The sequence below is a fragment of the Thalassophryne amazonica genome, chromosome 9 (assembly GCF_902500255.1).
Source record: "Thalassophryne amazonica chromosome 9, fThaAma1.1, whole genome shotgun sequence".
Taxonomy (NCBI): domain Eukaryota; kingdom Metazoa; phylum Chordata; class Actinopteri; order Batrachoidiformes; family Batrachoididae; genus Thalassophryne; species Thalassophryne amazonica.
The window spans coordinates 81,634,061-81,651,320 of record NC_047111.1 but is presented as its reverse complement, the minus strand read 5'-3'; the positions used below and the strand labels follow the sequence as shown (position 1 = coordinate 81,651,320).

At 39.0% G+C, this 17,260-nt stretch overlaps 1 protein-coding gene across 3 annotated transcripts in view; it reads left to right on the top strand.

Annotated features, from left to right (window-relative positions):
• lrch2 (leucine-rich repeats and calponin homology (CH) domain containing 2) overlaps nucleotides 1-17,260 on the top strand; it is a 147,839-nt gene that overhangs the window by 34,114 nt on the left and 96,465 nt on the right. For 2 of the 3 annotated variants that reach the window (XM_034178545.1, XM_034178543.1), the window contains exons 2-11: nucleotides 2,646-2,790; nucleotides 3,055-3,181; nucleotides 3,259-3,364; nucleotides 10,156-10,292; nucleotides 10,458-10,588; nucleotides 10,719-10,806; nucleotides 12,242-12,338; nucleotides 12,461-12,558; nucleotides 12,975-13,042; nucleotides 16,965-17,069. In XM_034178545.1, coding sequence (XP_034034436.1) covers nucleotides 2,646-2,790; nucleotides 3,055-3,181; nucleotides 3,259-3,364; nucleotides 10,156-10,292; nucleotides 10,458-10,588; nucleotides 10,719-10,806; nucleotides 12,242-12,338; nucleotides 12,461-12,558; nucleotides 12,975-13,042; nucleotides 16,965-17,069 — 1,102 coding nt within the window. The remainder of the gene's footprint in view (nucleotides 1-2,645; nucleotides 2,791-3,054; nucleotides 3,182-3,258; nucleotides 3,365-10,155; nucleotides 10,293-10,457; nucleotides 10,589-10,718; nucleotides 10,807-12,241; nucleotides 12,339-12,460; nucleotides 12,559-12,974; nucleotides 13,043-16,964; nucleotides 17,070-17,260) is intronic. The other variant, XM_034178544.1, reaches the window with a different exon arrangement.

The window sequence follows — 17,260 nt, the reverse complement described above, 5'->3', positions numbered from 1 at the left end:
GAGAAGATTCAGAAGAGGCCGGCATGAGGACTTTATGCGGACATTCCACTGTTTAAGGACATTTTTAATGAAAGATGTGCGTGCAAATTTGCCGAGTCGTTTCCGTGACGACTCGGCGAGTCTGTGTGCACCGCGACAGGAACAACACCTCCGTGTTGAAAACCATTTGTAAAATTCAGGCGGCTTTTGATGGCTTTCAACAAGTGAGTAACTGAGAAATTGTTTAACAGCTTGGGCATGTTCCAACTTGCCCGTTAAGGTTTCCAACGGAGGTGTTCTTCCTGTCGCGACCCCCCGTGGTCGGGTCCGGCCCGACATGCGACTCTGCCCGCACGTTCTTTCATTACAAAATGTCCGTTAACAATGGAATGTCCGAATAAACTCCTCATGCCAACTTCTTCTGAAAGTTCTCTGTTCTCTGACGACTTACTGGGTCAACAGAGCCTGAAATGTGGAAGTTTTCAACTTGAAACGGCGAGATGCTGCTGCCTCGAAGCGCAGATCGCCGTCAGGCGCCGTGGGCCGTCCTTACGGCGACACTACCAGACCAAAATCTCAGCCATTCAAATTTTTACCGAAAACCACCTGAATTTATCGAATGGTGTCCACTCAGTTGTGCCTTACAGTTTTGAAAAAATTTTGATCAAACAAAGCAGCAGTCTCTGAGCCATTCCTAAACAATGAAAAAAATCGATGAGAGGGTGGGCGACTCCTCACTCAAAGACTGCCCACAGGCGAATGACGTAACCGACAGTCGTGAAAAAACTCTCGCATGCCCACGAGGGTTCAAGCATGTCTGATGTAATCACACGTGATTCAAATCCATATGGTTTTTGAAAAAAATAATAAGGTCTGATACTTTTCTATTATTTCATACTATTTATGAGTATGACATATTTGTTGTGAACACAATAACTGATTTGGTGAACACTTGGTATTTACACTATAGGTGCTTTGGGGAGAGTGGACTAGCTGGTTAGATTTTAGGGTTGTTTAGTGAGCAGATTTGGACATTAATGAGGATGACAGTTTTTTCTTCTTCTAGTGAACATGATTAACAGTCCAAGGTAGACACTTCATACCTATACCTTAGGTACCTCCTGGGAAGCATCCATGAGAGCCATTATCCCCGTGACCCTAAGCGAGTATAGAAAATGGATGGATGTACCTATGATAGTTTGACAAAATTATGATGGCATAGGGCCCTGTAATTTGCTGATATGAAAATTACCTTTTTATCAAAATACAAGTGAGACGTTAGGTAATTCGAGCGCCCCTTGTTAACTTTTTCATTTTATGTTGCTTAATTGTTAATTGAGAGTGATGACAATATAAATCAAATCAAATCAGTTTTATTTATATAGCGCCAAATCACAACAAACAGTTGCCCCAAGGCGCTTTATATTGCAAGGCAAAAGCCATACAATATTTACAGAAAAACCCCAACGGTCAAAACCACCCCCTGTGAGCAAGCACTTGGTGACAGTGGGAAGGAAAAACTCCCTTTTTTCAGGAAGAAACCTCCAGCAGAACCAGGCTCAGGGAGGGGCAGTCTTCTGCTGGGACTGGTTGGGGCTGAGGGGAGAGAATCAGGAAAAAGACATGTTGTGGAAGAGAGCAGAATATAACTGTGTATTAGTGAGACAGAATGTTAATGTTTGCTTTTCCTGCACTATGTCACAGAATAATTGAAAGTTCTGAATTTTACTGTAGCTGATGCACGCACTCGCGCACGCACACACACACACACACACACACACACACACACACAGAGGTTGTGGTTGTTGTTTGAAGGTGAAGACTCTTCAAAGAACAGTGGCTGTTACTTGTTCTTATTGGTTCTCCCGCAGCCTCAAGTCATGTTCCTTATCTAAAAATATGTGGTTTGTGATGCGTTTTATTTAACAGAGATGACAGCGCGATAAAGATAGATTTGCCTGCACAAACGTGCATGCGTAGATGGAGTGATTCAGCAATTCTGAGGTACTAATGTGTTTTACCTCAGACTCAGATCAGATGAAACACCGCAGAGAGTCTAGAGGCTCCTTATACATTGCATGTGATTAATATTGAAAATGTTCACTATAAGAACAATGTTAAAGACATTAATTGTCTTTAACATTAATGTTAAAGACATTAATTCAGCATGTAAACACAAGAGCAAAAAGCACAGAGGAGGGAGGGCTCAACCATAGACTGTGTACAGGGTGTATATAGGGCTCAACACAAAAACAAGAGTGAGTAGGCATACTGAACAGGGGAGTGCTGGAGGTGTGGTCATGCTGCTGAACTTTATCTCGCAATAGTCAATATGTATTGAGCAGATTGCACTGAAATTTCTTAATGTTTTCACCTTACATATAGCTATGACTCCAGCAGTTTTATTGTTTTAGTTTTTTTGGGGGCGGGGGGTGATTGGCGCTCATTGCGGGTTTAATTATTTAATGGTGGGACAACAGCATTTGTAGTAATTGTGCAAAAATGCATTTTGAAGTAAATTTCAAGAGACCACTTCATAATATACAGTATTCCAGCAGTAATAGGTTGTGAGGCAGGGGACACCTTGGACAAGACAGTCTACGTGTCACCTGCTTATGCATTTTGACGGCACACATATCTTCTATATGTCTTCCTCTGCTTTGCAGATCTGTCCAAGAACCGTTTAACAGAAATTCCACCAGAGGTGTGTCTGTTTGCACCCCTCGAGTCGCTCAACCTCTACCACAACTGTATCAAGTGCATCCCAGAAGCCATCATCAACCTGCAGATGCTAACATATATGGATATCAGGTTGGTTCCTGCTCATGTCTCTTTTTTTTTTTTAACTTTTGGTCTCTCTTTGACCAAAGAGATTGTTTGGTTTTTCTTAATAAGTGCTTGTTCCTCTTTGCGTGACAGTGTACTTGATGGAATATATGTGCTCTCTTTGTATGAGAGGCATTTCCTCTTTTTGCTGGAACTTAGTCACATGATACTCACTGTTACATGCAGCAGCACTGAAAAGAAATCGATTGTTTTCACGGTGACAGTTGCTTGTCAATGTTTTACCTACAGTCGGAATCTGTTGGCAGTTTTGCCTAAATATCTGTTCAACCTCCCCCTGAAAGTTCTGCTGGTGAGCAACAACAAGCTCATGTCCATCCCAGAGGAGATCGGAAAGGCCAACGACTTGATGGAACTGGTGAGCAGTAGCACTCAGTGCATGCTTGAAGTTATGACAGACTGATGTCATGTCTTGCTCACTGTCTCCTCCTGCAGGATGTTAGCTGTAATGAGATCCAGGTGCTGCCAGCTCAGGTGGGGAGGCTCCATGCCTTACGTGAACTTAACGTCAGGAAGAACTGTCTTCACATGCTGCCCGAGGGTAGGTCCAGCCCTCCTCATGCTCTGTGTGTGTGTGTGTGTGTGTGTGTGTTCTTTAAAGAGTCCCAGCCTGAGGGTTTTTTTTTTCTCCAAAACAAGAATAACACTTGTTTTGTGATGTGTTGCCAAAAGCTTTTTTCCCTGCCGTGAACACGAGCATAGCAACCAGTGCTGTCATACAACAAACAGAACCCTTAAATATTTATAATTATTACTGGTATTGCAACTTTCATTAAAGAAAGACAAGTGATTAACAAGTATAGCATTAATTATAATTAATGTTATGATGTGGTGAGAGTAAATCAGGAAGTACAAGAGATTAGCAAGGAAGAAGTGAGGGCTGCTATGAAGAGGATGAAGAGTGGAAAGGCAGTCGGTCCAGCTGACATTCCAGTGGAGGCATGGAAATGTCTAGGAGAGATGGCAGTAGAGTTTCTAACCAGATTGTTTAATAAAATCTTGGAAAGTGAGAGCATGCCTGAGGAGTGGAAACAAAGTGTGCTGGTTCCTATTTTCAAGAACAAGGGTGATGTGCAGAGCTGCAGCAACTACAGAGGCATAAAGCTGATCAGCCACAGCATGAAGTTATGGGAAAGAGTAGTAGAAGCTAGGCTTAGAAAACAGGTGAAGATCTGTGAGCAGCAATATGCTTTCATGCCGAGAAAGAGCACTACAGATGCAATGTTTGCTCTGAGAATACTGTTGGAAATGTACAGAGGACAGAAAGAGTTACATTGTGTGTTTGTGGACTTGGAAAAAGCTTATGATAGGGTGCCAAGAGAAGAGTTGTGGTATTGTATGAGGAAGTCTGGAGTGGCAGAGACGTATGTTAGGGTACTGCAGGACATGTACAAGAATAGTGTGACAGCGGTGAGATGCGCAGTCGGAATGACAGACTCATTCAAGGTGGAGGTGGGATTACACCAAGGATCAGCTCTGAGTCCTTTCTTGTTTGCAGTGGTGATGGACGAGATCAGACAGGAGTCCCCATGGACTATGATGTTTGCAGATGACATTGTGATCTGTAGTGAGAGTAGAGAGCAAGCTGAGTCTAGTCTGGAGAAGTGGAGATATGCTTTGGAGAGAAGGGGAATGAAAGTCAGTAGAAGCAAGACTGAGTACATGTGTGTGAATGAGAGGGAGCCCAGTGGAATAGTGCAGTTACAAGGAGTAGAAGTGGTGAAAGTAGATGAGTTTAAATATTTGGGGTCAACTGTTCAAAGTAATGGAGAGTGTGGTAGAGAGGTGAAGAAGAGAGTGCAGGCAGGGTGGAGTGGGTGGAGAAAGGTGGCAGGAGTGATTTGTGACCGAAGAATATCAGCAAGGGTGAAGGGGAAAGTTTACAAAACAGTAGTGAGAGCAGCTATGTTGTATGGTTTAGAGACAGTGGCACTAACAAAAAGACAGGAGGCAGAGCTGGAGGTGGCAGAGCTGAAGATGTTGAGATTCTCTTTGGGAGTGACAAGAATGGACAAGATTAGGAATGAACATATCAGAGGGACAGCTCAGGTGGGACGGTTTGGAGACAAAGTCAGAGAGGTGAGATTGAGATGGTTTGGACATGTGCAGAGGAGGGACCCAGGGTATATAGGGAGAAGGATGCTGAGGATGGAGCCACCATGCAGGAGGAGAAGAGGGAGACCAAAGAGGAGGTTCATGGATGTGCTGAGAGAGGACATGCAGGTGGTTGGTGTGACAGAGGAAGATACAGAGGACAGGGTGAGATAGAAACGATTGATCTGCTGTGGCGACCCCTAACGGGAACAGCCGAAAGACAAAGAAGAAGAAGAAGTTAAAAAAAGAAACATGTCCAAACATTGACGATGATGCAGGAATATGTGTGTTGTGTTGTTGCCGTTTTCTTCATCAGTGTGTCCAAACATGTCTGTTGACAAGAAAACTCATAAAAATCGGTCTGTAGAGAAATTGAACCAGTGCCAGTGTTGTCAACTCTCACGTATCTGGTATGACACTCACTTTCAGCATTAATCTCACGTTCTCATGCATAAGCAAGAAATGTCACGGCAAAATAAAAAATTCTCACATTAATTTTCTGTTGATGACTAGATGAGACTAGACCGGACCACAGTGCATTGTTTCTTAATGAAAGGACAGGAGTTTAACACTCACACCAGAAGCAGCTGTTAACATCTGCTGAGAACGTTTTGACTGCAGTATTCTCTGATCGTTGATTTGCAGAAAACCTGTCACCTGATACGCAGTGATGCCTAATCTGACCACTTTTTTCAGTAATCTAACATGTTAATAACATAACAGCCTGAGATTAAAGGTCCACTTTTGAAGATATTTTTTCATACTATTACTACTACTAATACTACTTATAATAATAATAATTTCAACAACTAAAATGTTTAGAAATAATTTAAATGTTAGAAAAATGTTAGAAAGAATTTAATAGTTACATTCATAAACAATGTTGGTTAGAAATTGTAAGTTTTACCGTTACAGTGCTGTCAGTTAAATATGAAGTCAAGGAGTCTTTATTTTATTTTTATAAAACCAGTATTTATGTTCATTAAAGTCAAGAAAAGGTGACTGTAAGGTGAGTATTGGCAAAAAGGCGTAATCATTTTCAAGTTGAGGGGGTGGGAGGGGGAGTGTTGTTGGCAGCTGCTGAAAGTATAGTAGTGGTGCAGCTTAGCTAAAATTCCCCCCCAAAAAATTCATTTTCTGATAAAAGCATGGAATTTGGCACACATATTCTAAATGAACTAATGTTTATTTTCAGATATGGAGCCATCCTGGAGATGACCTGTAATGATCTACAGGGGTCAATAAACAATTACACAGGGGTCAAAATTTAAAAATGCTCCAATCATGTTGAAAACTATACAACATTATTTGTCTGATCATAACAATTCCAAAAAGGTATAGTTTGCACTAACTTAATGTTATGGAGTTATGAGGTAAAAACAACAAAAATGGTGACAAAGATCAGTTTCAGTTTGTACAGGGGTCAAAAATTAAAGTTACTCCAATTTTGGTAAAAAGTGATGTAAATTATTGGTTGGAATAAAAGCATTAATGAATGGAATAGTTTTGACTGTGTTGAATGTTTGGTCTCCAAAGTAAAGGTCAAACAAGGTCGACGGCCATTGGATTCTATGACGTATGACATATGTTACCTCATAATATAACTAAGCATGACATATGGTGCAAATTATTCCTTTTTAAAATGCTATTAAGGCAGCCAATAATTTGCAGCATTTTTTTTTTTGAACGAGGAGTATGAATGAGGAGTGTTTAAAACAAAATATAAGGAATGTGTTTTCATGGGATACAGGGATGAAGTGTGAGAGTTACTAGGTGTTCACGGGAAACTGTTATTGATTATTTATTTCTATATTTGTTTATGGATTTATTTATGTTCATTGTTAGTTGGGTCTATCTTTTCTGTTGTGTTTTGTTTTGTCAGGTTTCTTATGTCTTTGTCTTTTTTCTAAAATTATGTTGTATCATTGTATCATTATTATTGTTATTATTAGTTGTTGCTATTATTATTATTATTATTAGTAGTAGTAGTAGTAGTATTATTATCATGATTGTCAACAATATTTTTAAATCATTATACAGGGAGAAGGGGTGGGATTAGATAAGTTTCGACTTCTTCTCACTCCTTTTTGAACTAATTTTAATTTTACATTGTCTGTTTTATTTTATTTTATTTTTTGTTATGTTCAAAATAAATATTCAATTCAAATCAATTCAATGTTTATGAGTTCAATGAATGGTATGAACTAGCTTTCACCTCATGAAATATTTGTTCCATTGAAAGAATGTAAAAACATTCATTATTTGTGTTATATAATGGCTAAAATAGATCCTTGTCATTTGATAGTTTATTAATTTATAAACAACAGAAAAGGGACTTACATTTTGGTGTTTCACTGCTGCTAAAGTCCAACACGAACTTTAAATAGGAGTCCAAATTGTGACATGTAGTCCGGTGATGCTGTGTATTGACTTTGTACTTCCATAAAAAAAGACTTTGTGTAGTTCCTCAGTCCAGTGAAAAATCACGTTAGCTTTTCATCTTTTCATCTGAACAGCTCTTCATGCATCCAGACAGCTTACAGTGGAGTGGATTTTGTCTGTGTGTGTTACAAGAACTAGCACCGTCAGTTAGCTCAATCAAATCATCGTCCCACTTGTATCGTTGTCCCGCATTAAGGGCTCACACAACCAGGACAGCGCTTGTGCGGGTGTGTACTACCAAAAAAAAAAAAAAAAACTGTGTCCTTCCTCAGTGCAGTGAAAAAAATCACATCAGAAATTAGTCCAGCTTTTCATTCTAACTTCTGCTAACAGCCTCCAGATGGCTTACAGCGCAGTTTATTTGTTTTGTGTGTGCGTGCGCGTGCATTGTGTGTGTGTGCGCAGAATGCAATGGTACCAAACGTATGGACCCAATATGCACTGTAAGTGGAACCAAATTGCACTCTGAATGCAATGCAACACAAATTGGATGAATAATCTATGTCATCTGACATACAAAGCACCAATCAAATGACAAGGATCCACTCAGCCATTACATAACCCAAACTATACCTTTTTTGAATTGTTATGATCAGACAAATAATGTGGTATAGTTTTCAGCATGATTGGTGCAGTTTTAAATTTTGACCCCTGTGTAATTCTTTATTGACCCCTGTAGCTCATTAGAGGTCATCTTCAGGATGGCTCTATATCTGTAAATAAACATTAGTTAATTTAAAATATGTGTACCAAATTCCATGCTTTTATCACAAAATGAACACTTTTTATGGAAATATTAGCTAAGCTGCATGACTAAACCATTTCTTGATGAGTTGAAAGACAACTCAAAAGTGCACAGTAAAATGACCAGTGTTAATTCAACACTGTCAGTGTTAGTTTTGCACTGGTGATTTTACTGTGTGTAGCGTTGGTGAATTTGTCTGGAATCAAATTATATAAAAAACAAATCAGTGCAAAAGAGTCACCTACTTTAAAAACCTCTTGCACAACACAAGTAAAACATAGGATTACATTGATAGTTGTAATGCTGTGACGGTGCCTGGCACTTGAAGAGGGTGGACCCTTAATGCAGACTGTCAGACCAGGTGTTAGTGTAAAAGAAGTCATCGTCTTTATTCCAGGCTTAGGTTTGGTGCACAGGTTTTCAATCAGCCAAGCAAAGTACAAACAGGGCTAGGCAAACATGCAGTCATAGTCAAGCAGGATTCAGTGGCACAAGCAAACAGAGGTTTCAGGGATGAGGCTAAAGGCACAGTCAAAAATACAAAGCAGGATCAGAAAACATGGCAAGGCAAATCAGGACTGTGAGGAGAGCTGGTAAGTGCACGGAGACACACACACACAAAAAAAAAAAAAACTGGCCAAGGTGTGGTGGCTGGGAGGAGTTTAAATATGCTGGTATTAACAAGGTGCAGGTGCAGGTGAATGATCTAGAAAGGGGGTGTGGCTATAGGACAAAGATGATACATAGTGCAAGATAGTGAGGAAGGATTACACAAGGTTGAGTGATTAAAAAAGACAGACACGTGAACAAGTGCAAAAAGCGTGAGTGAATAGAAACACAAAGCAGAAAGCATCAGCGTGAGAGACAAAGCAGGTGCAGTGGAGTGCAAACACAATTAAATGGAGATGAGGAAAAACAGAGAACAAAAGGTCAAACAGATACCGAGGACTATGAACAGAACATGAACATGAGAACTAAAAAGTGAACCATCCGATAATATAAGTAAAGAAGAAAAACTACATGGGAACTGATGCGAGAACAATAAGAAAATAAACACTAAGACAAGACTAGACTGGAACTGACTTATGACTGAAGTATACAATAAAAGATAACCAGATGGTAAAACAACAAATAAAGACTAAATCATTAACAGAAAACAAAACCCGATACTACAGCACAACAGATAATGTCAGAAATGAGAACAGCAATACAAATAAATGATAGCGAAATAATAAACAATGAAAACACAGACTGACTTGAATAAAACCAGAATGGAACTGAACCATGGCAAGAGTATGAAAAGTAAAAAAGAAACAAAGCAAAACAGAACAGAGAATAAACAAGAGACAAAAAACAACTAATAAATCAAAGCTGGGCAGACGATGGACAAAAAAAAAAGGGGGAAAAAATTAAACCATAACCCTGATCAAGGCCAAATCCTGACAATAGTGGAATATTACAGCTTAGGTTGCTAGCTTTTAGTTTAGATTTTTGTTTTTATTTTATTTATGTATTTGTTTGTTTGTTTGTTTTTCAAAATCTTTTACACTTCACAGAAATGGTCATTTGGTTGAGTGCATCGAAAAAGGACATGACGGTCACACAATTAAAAAATGATCTGATAAGTGGGCTTCAAACACATATTCAGTCTCTGTGTAGATCACTTCATTGTTCCTCAGGATTTTTTTTTTCCTGAAAATCTGCCTGAATTATATTGTGAAAAATGAAAACATGAATTTGATTTCTTAATTTTCATTACCTGGCCAAAAATTAGTTAACACTTCTGGTCTTGTACAGTTTCTAGTGGTTGTCATGATTGGCATTTAAAAATAAAATAAGATAAATACAAGTACATAATGAGAATGTGCCCTGAAACTATTCTATTCAGTTCTTTGATCAATAAATATGTGTCACTTCAGTTCTTAGGATGTTCTGACTCATCAGCCAAACAAAGCCGCGACTGTTTGCAGTTGCATGCCGCACATTAACAGAAGCAGCTCGTCACATCCGACAAGCTATTTTTGAAACACTTCTCTCTTCTGTGCTTGCAGAGTTGGCTGACCTGCCCCTCATCAGACTTGACTTTTCCTGCAATAAGATCACAGAGATCCCACCAGCATACAGGAAACTCAGGCAACTGCAGCAAATCATCTTAGACAACAACCCTATGCAGTCTCCACCCGCACAGGTACATACATGTCAGATTTTGTACATGCACATCATAAATATGTCAAGAATAACCTGAAAGCAGCGTCAAATCAGCTGCAGAAATGTAGCAAAGGGTTCACACTTTCCTGGAACAGTGCCACCATCTTGTGGTTGAAAGTAGGTGTTTTTCATTTGGATGTTTCAGATTTGTCTCAAAGGCAAAGTGCACATTTTTAAATACTTGAACATCCAGGCATGTAGGATGGATAAGAAGCCAGACACATTGGACCTTCCCTCCCTCAGCAAACGGTGCCTTCCACAGCCGCTTACTGATAGGTACCAACAAAGTCCACCGTCAAATGTGCTGTCATCCATTTTTCAGACCTGCATAATCATGGTTTATTTTATTGTAGAAAGTACACCAACTATACCGTTAAACTTGATTTTGATTCTCCTATGTTTCCAGCATGGAAGATTTTTATCCCAGCAAGAACCACGGGCCCGACTCTGGAATAGGAAGTGACAACGGTGACAAGAGGCTGTCAACAACAGAGGTCAGCAAACTTTATTATATTAGTTATCAAACAAATGGAATGTATATTTTTACATTTCTGTTACCTGTCATGTTTTTTTTTTCTGTGCCAGGATGTGTCTATATAAATGTTCATTCTATCCTGTAGGATTTGGAAAGGAGAAGGTGAGGGAGTGTGAATTCCTGTCAGCAAAGAAGCAAAAACATGTAGAGCAACATAATCATAACATGACTTAATGCATCCTGCAACCTCACCACTAGATGACACAAAATTTTACACCCCGTAGCTTTAAGATCTTCTTATAGGACACTGGCTGAAATATATGATAGCTTGCTGAAAATATGGATCAGATGAACCCTTAAAAGAGGATTAGAATCACTTTGCAGCATTCTTTCATTCTAACTAGATTATTTGTAATTTAAACATCATGACGCTTTTGCACAATTACTACAAATGCTGTTGTCCCACCATTAAATAATTAAACCCGCAATGAGCGCCAATCACCCCCCCCCCCCATTTTAGTAGCTAAAATACAATGAAAAATATATAGATAACGTATAGATAACGTAGTTGTATTTTTGGTTACAGACTTTAGGCCCCATTAAAAAAAAAAACATTAGTTCTGACATCAGAAAAAAGTCATGAGGGAGGGCAATTTTTTTTTTTTAGGTTTGTCTGATGCAACAAGAGAGAAGGATTTTCTTCAAAAGAACATGTGAAATTTTAGCTACAGTTTGCCAGAAGGCACACGGAATAGAATGTGTCAGCACAAAGCTACAGCTCACTGAGGAAAAACTCACCATGCAACCGTTGTATTTATTGTCCAAGCTACCTCCATTGTGCAGCATATCACTTGCACACTGGCTGTAAATGTCGCTCATGTTCACCTTGGGGGAGCATTCACCTTGGCTTCAGCTTCTTGGTTTTATCAGCAGCTGTCCTTCTGTGTGTGGTTGTAAATGGCAATAAGTGGCAAGTTCCGGGCCTGGCTCTGTCAACTTCGGCCTTCTCCGTCTAAAGTATATTTGCCACCTAGAGGACGTGCCAGTTCTTGCACCAGCTGTGTCGGCGTCAATGAAATTAGCAAAAAATAAAAAAGAATACAAAAGTAATTGATGTGGGCCAATCTCGGCATGCGGGTGGAGATGATAAACTAATGTTTGTCTTATGGTGCCTTAATATCTGCTTTTAAGATGCTGGGAAACACACATTAAATATTTGAAAGGTGTGTAATGGGACACCTTTAAGCAGCGTTAATTTGTTGCTGTTAGCTGTCCAGAATAAGTTTTATCAAAAGTCAAAGAACATTTCTGGAATATTACAAGTACAAGTCCCATCTGCCAGAAATGAATCATGAGGGTGGTGGTGAAGGGGGCCATATCGAAGGCACACCAGAATATGAATTTCTGATTAGAACCCAGCTTAGATTTGCTTTCTGACTGTTTGTCTCCTGCAGCCATCAGACGATGACACCATCAGCCTGCACTCTCAGGTTTCAGAGACAGCCCGTGCAGACGCTCTCTCTCTCCTCTCCAAAATGGACTCCTGTAAAGGTTACCCAAAATCACTGTAACTTAAGCTCATTCAAAGCAATAGCAACGAGGTGGGGGTTATGGAATCAGGTGCCTATGTGAACATTTATGTGATGAACGCGGATGCTTCCTCCCTCTATCAGATCAGGATCTCTATGACTTTATAGAGCCCAACCCAGATGAGGATCCTGCTCTGTCAGAGGGCGATGGGCAGCAGGGCAGTCACCCGTCATGTTTAAAGGTAGGAATGTGTGGAGGAAACTTGCTTTCTTTACTACTACACACGTTTGATAAAAAAGGGAGGCAGTTCTTGATGTGAGCAGAGTAGATTTGCTTGTGCAATGCACAAGTAGTAATTCATTCTCCCAAATTATGTGGCATGTATTTATCCTTTATAACACGCTTTTAAACTTAAATAATGAAAGAAAAATAAGTAAAAGACATTTCCTATGAGGTTATTGGGAAATTCAAAACCGTTTTGATAATTGATGCACTGTGCATTGGTTCCCCACACAATAAAGATAAATCAAGATGGACAAACACACCTGTATAACAGAGCAGCATTGATACGTAAAATGATGTTGGACTCAGATTAATCTATCCTCAATACTCATATGTCTGGTATTGTTTATTTTAATTCTTTGTTTGTTTTTTAAGGAATTGGAAAGAGTTCTTAATATGTCACATCCAAATAAAGACAAAGACAGCTGGAAAGAGGAGTCTGGGTGAGTTTACTGAACAGATTCCACAAACAGGATAATTGATTGCTAGTAAGCATATTTTTGTGCCTGTGGTTCAAAGATACAAAGTTTTTCTTGTTTATTGTAAAGTAAATTTGAAAAATTTGTTGAACATTAAAAAAAGAATTAGAATTTGGAAAGTCCCCAGCTGTTGAAATATATTGGTGAAAACCGTAATTAGCTGTCATTGAATATGTTTATATCAGAGATAAAAAATGAATATGAAGTATCAGTATGTGAGTGACTACTGTGCAATACTAAAGTGGTTACATTATGCAAAATATGTTTATATTTACCTTTTACAATTAAATATGGTTGTATTTTTGTGTTAAACATTCTGAAAGTCCCACACTTCTTTGTCTTTGGATGAAGAAACTCTATTGCGATAAGCAAAATTAGACCTGTAACAGTTCATTTTGGATTTCTGTAACATGTCACAAGAGTCCATATGTGGCTATGGCAGTCCTTTTATGGACTCATGCTTGAGACACACCCACTGAGGCAATCAGCACTCTATGTGACACGCCCACATGATTTTAGAGAGGGAGAAGGACATGGCAGTAAGCAGCTGTTTCATGTAAAGCAACAGGCAGCATAATAAGTCATTTCTTAGCCAATTATATGTATACAATGAACAAAAATATAAAAGCAACACTTTTGTTTTTGCTCCCATTTTTCATGAGCTGACCTCAAAGATTTAAAACATTTTCTATATACAGAAAAGACCTGTTTTTCCTCAAATATTGTTCACAAATCTGTCTAAATCTGTTAGTGAGCACTTCTCCTTTGCTGAGCTAATCCATCCCACCTCACCGGTGTGACATATCAAGATGTCACACATCAAGAAGTCAGAAAACCAGCCAGTATCTGGTGTGACCACTACTTGCCTCACGCAGTGCAACACATCTCCTTTGCATAATTTAAATTTTCAATTTCAATTAATTTTCATTCATATAGCGCCATATTACAACAAAGTTGCCTCAAGGCGGTTCACACAAGTAAGGTCTAACCTTACCAACCCCTAGAGCAAGCACACACGCAGCAGTTGTAAGGAAAAACTCCCTCTGATGATTTGAGGAAGAAACCTCAAGCAGACCAGACTCAAAGGGGTGACCCTCTGCTTGGGCCATGCTACTTACACAATTTACAAAACGAATATACAGGAAATTTTGCCAGTGCACAGGACAGGAGGGTTACAGAAGAAGATACCATCCCCATCTCTGGATGGAGCCGCACCTCAAACAGAGAGAAAAAAACATAATCAGGCATCGGAAAGACAACAAATACAGTATAATTTGTCAGCATTAAGCAACAAGAAAAACAGAAGAAATACTAAGGTGATTGCCAGCCACTAGTTGTAAGCTTCACCAAAAGACTTTAGGGTAAAAGGGTAAAAAGCATAGTAAAATACAATGCCAGTATGCTAGCCATACGAAAGGGAAAATAAGTGCGTCTGGACTTGAAAGTCTCTACAGAATCTGACTGTTCTATTGATGCAGGGAGATCATTCCACAGAACAGGGACACAACGCATAGAGCTGAATGTGAGAATTTGCCCACTCAAGTCAGTTACGATGATGAACTGCAGTCACGTCGAGACCCAGATGAGGACGACGAGCATGCACTTGAGCTTCCTTGAAACAATTTCTGACAGTTTGAATGAATGAATGAATTTAGTCGGCACACAATTCATCAATAACAAAAAAAACTCTACAATGAACCCGTGTGACCAAAAGGGTGAGGGCAGAAGCAAAGCTTATAAATACCTACCCCCTATACTATAAAAAAATAAGAAATATATACATGCATACACACATAAACACAATTTCCTGAATATATATACACATACATAGATATATACGAGGTCTGTCCATAAAGTATCGTACCTTTTTATTTTTTTTTTAAACTATATGGATTTGATTCATGTGTTTTCATGTCAGACAAGCTTGAACCCTCGTGCGCATGAGTGAGTTTTTCCACGCCTGTCGGTGACGTCATTCGCCTGTGAGCACGCCTTGTGGAAGGAGTGGTCCCGCCCCGTCGTCGGATTTTCATTGTCTGGAAATGGCGGAATGATTTGGGGTTTTGTTCCCATCAGAATTTTTTCAGAAGCTGTTAGAGACTGGCACCTGGAAACCATTCGAAAAATTTATCTGGCTTTCGGTGAAACTTTTACGGGCTTCACAGAGAATAAGGTCTGTTAGTACAGCTTTAAGGACCCCTTTAAGGACGCTCGGACGTTCGGATCCTTAATTTCTCAAAAAATAAAATTCCTGTCAAATTATAACTGGAGTCCCTCAGTTTAAACAGATCCTGGACATGCTGTGGCAACAGTTTATTTTTAACTTTATACATAATTTGTATTGTGATGTAATCAACCAAGTCCCAGCATTTTATAATATGTAAACAGGCAAACAATGGATTTGTTTGCTCACAATATGATTTGTTACAGATAATTCTTATAGCTTTCTTTTGCTACAAAAAGACTGGATTAGTATTAGTTTTATATGTTTTTCCCCATACCTCAATACAATATGTCATATATGGAATGAGCAATGAATGAGATAAAATAGTTAACGAGCATTGGGGAAATAAAATTTTGTGCTTTATGCAAAATTGCAATCAATGGCTTTTGACATTTTGGATTTAACAAAGTGTGTTTTCCAGTTCAGTTTATCATCAGTAACAACACCAAGAAATTTGCTATCAGTTACAATTTCACTTTCAGTATCATTTAATGATAAATATCTGCAGAAATTCCTGGACTTGTTTCCAAATATGAATCACTTTGTTTTACCAAAGTGGAACAATAATTTGTTTGACTCAAACCATTGTTTAAACTTCTTTAGCTCCTTCTTCATCATGTCCAAGGTCTGTCCCAAATGATCCCCACGACAGAACACCGTTGTATCATCACCAAACAAAATAGAACTGATGGAATTGGAAACTATACATATGTCATTAATTTATAGAAGAAACAACAAGGCCCCAGAACTGAACCCTGGTGCACCCCACAAGTAATTTTCATGAATTCAGAGGTTGTCCCACCAATATGTTCACACTGGTACCTATTGTATAAATAGCTAGCTATCCAGTCATGTGCCAATCCCCTGATACCATACCTCTGTAGTTTATCCAACAGCACAGCATGGTATATAGTATCAAATGCTTTCTGTAAAAAAAAAAAAAAAAAATCAACTACAGAATATTGCTTATTTTCAGTTACATTTGTGATCTGTTCAACAAAATCAATTACACCCAGTTTCTGTAGAAATTGCAAACGTGGTTTGCAGTTGCTGCAGTTGTGAGGCCTGTTGGATGTACTGCCAAATTCTCTGAAATGCCTTTGGAGATGGCTTATGGTAGAGAAATGAAAATTTAATTCCCGGGTAACAGCTCTAGTAGACATTCCTGCAGTCAGCATGCCAACTGCACTCTTGCAAAACTTGTAACATCTGTGGCACTGTGCTGTGTGATAAAAATGAACATTTCAGAGTGGCTTTTTATTGTGGCCAACCTAAGGTACACCTGTGTAGTAATCAAGTTGTCTAATCAACATCTTGATATGCCACACCTGTGAGGTGGGATGGATTATCTCGGCAAAGGAGAAGTGCTCACTAACAGATTTAGACAGATTTGAGAGAAATAGGTCTTTTGTGTATTATACAAAATGTTTTAGATTTTCAGTTCAACTCATGAAAAATGAGAGCAAAAAAAGTGTTTTATATTTTTCATTCATTCATTCATTCATCTTTTACAGCTTAGTCCAGTTAAGGGTCGCGGGGGTGTTTATATTTTTGTTCAGTATATTTATTTTTTAACTTGTGAAATGAGGCATTTATTCAGGTGTAGCTCAGTCTCATGACAGTAGTCTAATGACAGTAACTACATGCCTGAACTTGTCTCAGTTCTGACAAGGAGCAGCTGCTTGAGGAGGAGGATGATGAACTAAAGGAAGTCCTAGATCTGAGGAAGATTGCTGTTCAACTTTTGCAGCAGGAGCAACAGAATCGGTAACATCTGAAACAACACCTCCTCCTCCTCTTTACATATACTCACATTTACTAAGACTGCCACCATCCCTCCACAGACTGTTTTAACAGATTTTGCTCACTAACCTTGACACTAGGAGCTTGTGCAGCTCTGGTCTGTGAAGGATCTTTATTACCTCTGCTTTTGTGGTTTCATTCTTTTTCACAGTATC